Here is a 7299-nt window from a genome sequence, read left to right as displayed (position 1 = left end):
ACTCAGTGGTTTAAAACAGCACAGATTTAGGGGAGGGGAGAGGTGGGGAGGGGGGAGGGTGGAGGATGGGAAAGGCAGCGGAGCACAACAGACACTAGTATGGCAATATGTAAATCAATGGATGTGTAACTGATGTGATTCTGCAATCTGTGTATGGGGTGAAGGTGGGAGTTCATAACCCACTTGAATCAAAGTGTCGAATATGATATGTCAAGAAATTTGTAATGTTTTGAACAACCCACAATAAAAAATTAAAAAAAAAAAAAAAGACTGCAAGGGAAGTGATGGCGATGGTGATAGACACACTAGAAGGTTATTCAGATTAAAAGGAAGGGACAGTTTTGAAAGGAAAACACATAAGAGCCATTTACAACCAAACAGATTTGTAACTCATAGCCAGGCAAGGTGGTGCACTCCTGTAATCCAAGCCACTCAGGAGGCTGAGGCAGGAGGATCACAAGTTCAAACCCAGCCTCAGCAACTTATCGAGGCCCTAAGCAACTCAGTGCGACCCTGTCTCTAATAAAATTTGACCCTGTCTCTAATAAAATACAACAAAGGGCTGGATGTGGCTCAGTGGTTAAGCACCCCTGGGTTTAATCCCTGGTATCAAAAAACAAAAACAGATTTATAATTCATACTAAGTTTGATCTGGGGGATATTTTTCCAAAGACTGAAAAAAATGATTGTAATCCAGAAGTCTTTCTCTTTAATTCAATTAATTCAGATTAATTCTATTAATTCAAAACACAGTGTATTTTTTTACCCCTCTGAACTCTTCCACCATAACCCAGTGCCTTACAACAAATAAAGACATTATTTCTTGACCTGTTATTCATACTCATAGATTAAATTTGTGATAATATGCACTAACAATAACCACCACAGCAGCATCCAACATTTATTGAGCCCTTTTGATGAAGCAGGTACCAGTCTGTGTCCTTCTCTGTGCTAGTTCACTTGATCCTGATTCAACCCTCCCAGAGAAAACTACTGTTTCCTGTAGTTTCTAAGTACCGGTACTCAGGCAGGAAGCTGTTATGTAATTTGATTGATGCTACACAGGAGGGCTGAGATTTGAGTCCAGGAAGGTCTGACTCCAGAACCTGTGCCTTTAGCTATCCAACCATACTTTAATTTTTGTTTTATGATGTCACCATAGAACAAAGACCAGATGGGACAAATAGAAATATACAGAGGATGATAGATTTAAGCCAAAATGTGTCAATCATTGCATTAAGTGTAAATGGGCTACACACCCCAATTAAAAGGTAGAGATTGTCAATGTGGATAGAGAAAAAATATCAACCAAATTCTTGCATAAGGGATTCTGCTCCACCATACTGTCTTTCCTCTAAATCCTCTTCTTTATGTTGTCCTCCTCCCACCTCACTGTGGCTTTATTCCTGAACACCATCTGACTATTAGGGTAATGTTGCCTTTGACAGATTTATCACTTCCTGTAAAAGGTTCTGCTATCATGGACTCATCTTCTCTTGTCTCTCTATAAGAGTCTAAATTCCATTTGGACTGAAGTTCATAGCACATTTATTATGTATTTCTTACTTCACATTGTACTGCTTTGTCACTGAAAAACAGAGTAAGAAAAAATTTGGAGTCCTGAGAAATTACTTGTTCTTTCCAAAACATATATGAGGCTGATATTAAGTAACATGGATACCTTAAGTTGACAAAGGTTTTTCCTTTGGAAGGACCCATATTATTCTGAGTATGTATTTTCTGTTTCAGAGATGTTCTTTATAATTGATTTCTATATTTTATCTTCCAGAAGTACTGATCATACTCACCTACAAGCCTAAAACTGACTTCTACTGTCTTGAGTAGCAAGGAATTTAGAAAAGGGATCGCATACTTCATTTCTCAAAGGCATGTGACAAGATGTCTGTCTTCTTGCTGAAAGAATGGTTGTGTTTCCCCAAAGTACAGAAGTGCTGTCTAAATCCACATCCTTTCCCAAGCTCCAGATTGTGACCCTGAAGGACCTATTCCACTGAAGGCTGTTAATTTGTTTCCTTGAACAAGGTGAAGTTGGGGAAGTTTTCTAATTTGAGATTCTTGCAAATAAAGGGAAAAGTATGGCCTTAGATATTCATTTCTTCCCTGGGAAATGTAACTGTAGGGTGGCAGGAGGAGGCACTAAACTTCCACCTTTAATAGGGTTTTTGACTTCAGGCTTTACAGCCTCCCAAACCTGAACTTTCTAACAATAGGTCATTAGAATATCCAATTGAGTCCTGTCTTGTAGAAGGTCCTGCACAAACAACTCACTAAGAAGTACACAAACATGCAAATGGTAGGAGAAACATGCAGTTGAAATATCCTTCTTACCAGGTTTCCAAGGAGCTTCACAGGGACTCAGTTCTTGGTGATCTGGGGTAGCACGATGTGTCCAAGAAGTCAGTGCATTAGTCCCAGCCACTGAATTCTTCAGAAAGACCCAGTGAGAGAAACATTATTTTTTATCTTCTGATAAAGCAGCCTTAAGGACATGGCTTCCATTAAACTAAGGGACCCTTAACCCTGACCATCGTGGGAAGAAGCTAAGTATATTGGTGCTATTTGTAAGCTACCCCTGTCTTGCATAGAATTGAGTGAAGGTCCCCTCCTAGGGGCAATTAGAAGCAAAGTCTCAATGCTTTTTCTTCATTAATTTAGTGCGTCTTCTGCACAAGTCAACCTAGCCCCCTTCTTAAATTAATTATAGTCCAGAACAGAAAAAACAGCTATGTGCTGATTTTCACCTTTACTTAATTTTTATCCTTAAGAAAGAAACAAGAAAACCTATAGGAAGGTATTAATCTACTTAACATTTCTAAGTACATCATCCAAAGGATTTTGTTTTTTTAATCTTACATATGCTCAGCAGAGTTACTGGCAAAAACTGTACATTTTCTTCATTTCATCCTTTCAACATCAAATAGTAGGCAGCAAAAATTGGATCAGACTTCAAAGCCTGCTGTGGGCTCCAAGTCACAGAGAGACGCCTCCATTTCACATATTGAATTCGAGCAGGATATCAAAGTGCTACCAAAGAACCTCGGGTCCTTACTCAGAAAGAGGCTCTACCATCTGTAGAGTGGAGTGCTCAGACAAATCACCTCAGGGAGCAGTGAGCATTTATTCTCAGCAGCGAATTTCCAGGCTTTTGATTCTCTCTTGCCTGTACCTCCCTGTCTCTCTACTGAACCAAAGTTCTTTAGCAGGCTGGGCTTTTGTCTCAAAGACTTCAAAATATCATTAAGAGTTTCATGTTTGGATGGCCCAGCCAAGCAGCCACGGACAGGTCTCCTGCCCATGGACATGGTCGAGTCTGAAGGAAGGACATGCAGTTATTTCAGAATCAAAATGTCCAGCTACCTTATTCGCAGGTCTTTCGAAGACACCAAACCCATTTGGAGAACTCTGGGCCCGTGAATGCCTAAAGAAATAATAACAACAATAATTTTTAGAAGGTTTGAAAAACGATCATAAAAAAAAAATAAAGACGATTGTTTTCCTCCAAAGAGGTATGGAAACATATTCGTTAAGCTTCTATTGTTTCCATGCTGGTCCCTGGTTAAAAGGACATGGTCAGCTTAAGGAAACACATCCCCCTAGCTGTTGCCCCTACACAACACAACATAACACATCCAGGGTCTGCCTGAGGCCCTAAAGCCCAGGAAGCTGCTTTTTTAAAAAGTTGCATGGTTGAATTTGGGTTAATGAGCACTACCAGGCTTTCACAAACTTTAGCAAGAAGAAAATCAAGTTAATGGTAAGGCTGCACTTTCCATTCAGCACATTCACATTCACTGTTCAAGAATTTAAAAGAATTCTGTAGTCACGTAAGTTTGGGAAATGCCAGGTGGTATGAGTTCACAGGGTTTCCTCACTGTAGGAATAATGTTTTAACAATCACAATATACTTTTATGGATCTCTAAAGTGGAGACGGAGGCTGATGCAGTGTTTCTAAAGTAATCAGACCAAGAAGCTTAAAGTGATGACTTATTGACATCTAGTGAAATTTTAATTTTTCATGGAACAAAGTTTGGGAGAATCAATTGTGCTCCATTACATATGTGATTATAACACATGATTAAAACAGGAGCACTCTGATGGTGCTTTTCAGATGGAACCCAGCAAGAGGGAGGCTCTGAACAGAGAAGAGAAGTCTGCTTTCTGACCCTGCCTCAATACCTCTGGTCATACACAACTCACACACACACACACACACACACACACACACACACTCACAATATCATTATGGGTAAATTCCTTATTCTTTACTGAAACTGACAAATTCATTTAATATATGAGAACTGTCTGTGAATATTACCTTTGAAATGCATCTACTTACAGTGGATTGTAAGTGAGATGCACATTCAAAAAATATCACATCAGTACCTGGGAGGAAGGGACTATAATCATTGAAACACCAAATCATTTGTGTGTGTATTTATCCTCTGTCTCCCACCATGAAGTGTGAGCTCCATGAATTCAGGGTATAGAGCTGCTTTCTTCTATATTCTGTATAGGCACCTACCCCAGTGCTTGGTACATAGTAAGTGTTCAAAAAATATTAGATGAGGTGGGAGAACCCCGAAAATGGATCAGTAAGAATACTCTCAACATTGAAATTCGACTTACTAGCACTTCATAGTTTTAAAAATGCTAATGTATCTAATGAAAGGTTCATAACCATTGAGCTAAACAGTTTAATTGCACCAATTACATAGATGAAGAAACTGAGGTTCAGAGAGATTAAGGGATTTTCCCAGGTTTCATGGCAAATACCTGGAAGATCTAAGACCATTGACACTTGTTCTGGCTCCAGATCCTCTGCTCTTCCACTGACCCAAGATGCCCTCCAGTCTCTGGGCATTGGTCCAAGGGACTCACTCATGGTCAGCCTAGGCAAGTCCTAGTTGCTATGGGACACTTATAAGCATTTGAGCTTCTGTACAAGTCCTGGTGAACTTTGGCGGAAATCTAGGGAAAACATCTTGTCTCTGGAATTACTGCCCAGCTCCCAATTTCTGCCTTTCTTGCCACAACAAAAAAATTTAAATCTCCTAAGAACTCTTCTAACTTGTGTGGCTTTTTCAGGACTCAAAGGCCAGTATAGACACTTTTCAACACTCCACAGGTGGCTGGCTCATCAGTTTGATGCTCTCCCCGTTGAAGCTTTTGGAAGAATTTAAGGCAATTTAATGTAAAGTTTATATGTGTTACTTGGCTTTAAAAAGCAGGGTTGGGGAGAAGGAGTGCAAATAAATTAGAAAGCACTTGATCAAACAAAGTGAAGCAGATTTCTTTCCTGAGAAAACTTCCAGAAACTTTAATTAGATAATATGCACAAATATTTCCTAGACATCATTTTAACAGTGGACCCTTCTCCTGTAGAGAACACCGAGGGACCATCAATTCTTAGAGCACACCTTGGGAAATGCTGATTTAAGCATCTGTGGCACAAGGCTCCAGGCAAAACCTGTATACAGAGTTATCCTGTGTGATGGTGCCGTGACCACGGGGATTGATTCTATTTCCAGCCTCGTTTTTACAGACGAGGAAATTAGGATCAAGAAGCTAATGTCTTGCTTCATATCATAACTGAAGAGCATGTAGCATAAGACCTGCTGACTGTGGAAAAGGAGATGCTAGAGGGAAATTACTGATGGGGGCAAGGATTAGCAACTGCTGATAAAATAGATGAATTGTTGATAGGGACCAGGGCACCACCATACAGACTCCTTATTGCAGTCACAGGAGGAACAGTGTCCATGGGGGAAATCAGAAGACCACCATTTTAATCCAGTGCTCAGACTTAGTACCACTGATGCCAGGACAACATTGTTTTGGGATGCAAGACAACACAAAGTATTCAACATCGCTCCCTATATATATATATTTTTTCCCTTTGGACTTGAATCTAATTGAGGCTTTAGGGTGTGCACAAAACACAAACCACAAGATAAATGGGACCTCAAGGAAGCAGGCACATTAATACAGAAGGTGAGTTATTTTATGGGGTAATTGGCTGGATCTTTTTAAAAAACAAGGACTCTTCTTAATAAGAGATTTAGGGCTATAACAACCTGGTACAATATAACATCCTAGGTTGGTCAATGGTGCAAAGGACATTCTTAGAAAAACTGGGAAAATTTGACTGTGAATTGGTATTAGAAGATATAAAGACGTCCTCCCTCTCTATAAAGTGTGACATAGTTTTTGAAGTATGCAGGAAATCTTTAAGAAATAGCATTGTCCTGAGCCTCTGTGAGGAATCACATGCTAAATGGCAGAAGCAGTGAATCTGGTTATCAAAGGGAGGAGAATAGGAGGTAGCTGTCGCTCTCTGTATAATTCATTGCACATTTCTAGGGCTCACTGGTGTCTCCAAAGCATAACTAAAGTCTCAAGCAGATTGCCTCCAGGGCTCAGCTGCTCCACGGCAGCCAGTTCACTAAATTGTGCCTTCTAGGGGTGCCGGAAACTCTCAGTCACCATTGAGAACCCTTATGCTAGGCATCTGCCCTGAAAAAGTCTGCAAGGAAAACTTGCACCTAATTCCCTCATAAACTATTATCCCCATGTGACGGGACAAGGGGCAGGGTTCAGGCTGCCTCTGAGTGCTGGCCAGCACCTCCCTTCTTCTGCAGCATAGGTCCCCAGGCCAGCTGGCTCTGTCATGCCGTGCTGGCAGCACTGGGTGAAGTCGCTGTGGTCCAGAGACTGGGCCTCAGCTTCACAGGCTCCAAAATTCAATTTGTCAGTTCACTGAGGAAGGATAATTTGGGGGGGAGTTGAGTTATACTAACCAAACTCAGAAGAGCCACGTCTGAAAACCAGAATGCTAGTGTTGGATTTAAAAGGAGCCCTATGATCTGTACCATTCCTGTTCTCTCTCTAGGTGGCTGATATATTCTGGAGACCAAATGTCATAGTAGAGTTAGAGCAGAGGAAGGAGGGTGCTCTTTGAGGATGTATCTGATCGATCAAGCTTGTCTGGTAACTGGTCTGTTCTGGTAACTGGGGGTAGAATTGGTAACTTTTTTCTTAGATGAGGAGTGGAGACACACCGCTGTCCTCCAATTCACCATTTTCTAAGCTTCATGTAAATTACCTTCTTTGTGTATTTTTATTAATTTTGATTATGTTTTTAAGATTATGTCTTATCTTTTATCAATTACAACTTAGAATGACTTCCAGACAAACCGAGAAAGCCATTAGCACTTCACACTTGAAAGCATATTCTAATTTCAAAACCAGATAGGTTGTAGTAAATTCATCATGGTTTG

The 7299-nt window shown here is 40.4% G+C and overlaps 1 protein-coding gene across 1 annotated transcript in view; it reads right to left on the bottom strand.

Moving 5' to 3' along the window:
* Myo3b (myosin IIIB) overlaps positions 1–7299 on the bottom strand; it is a 425075-nt gene that overhangs the window by 112957 nt on the left and 304819 nt on the right. The window contains exons 29-30 of the mRNA XM_015478942.2: positions 3379–3439; positions 2350–2446 (exon numbers count right to left, since the gene is read on the bottom strand). Coding sequence (XP_015334428.2) covers positions 2350–2446; positions 3379–3439 — 158 coding nt within the window. The remainder of the gene's footprint in view (positions 1–2349; positions 2447–3378; positions 3440–7299) is intronic.

Source organism: Marmota marmota, unplaced genomic scaffold (assembly GCF_001458135.2).
Source record: "Marmota marmota marmota unplaced genomic scaffold, marMar, whole genome shotgun sequence".
Taxonomy (NCBI): domain Eukaryota; kingdom Metazoa; phylum Chordata; class Mammalia; order Rodentia; family Sciuridae; genus Marmota; species Marmota marmota.
The sequence above is the reverse complement of the archived record's forward strand: the minus strand, read 5'-3'. Positions and strand labels throughout refer to the sequence as shown.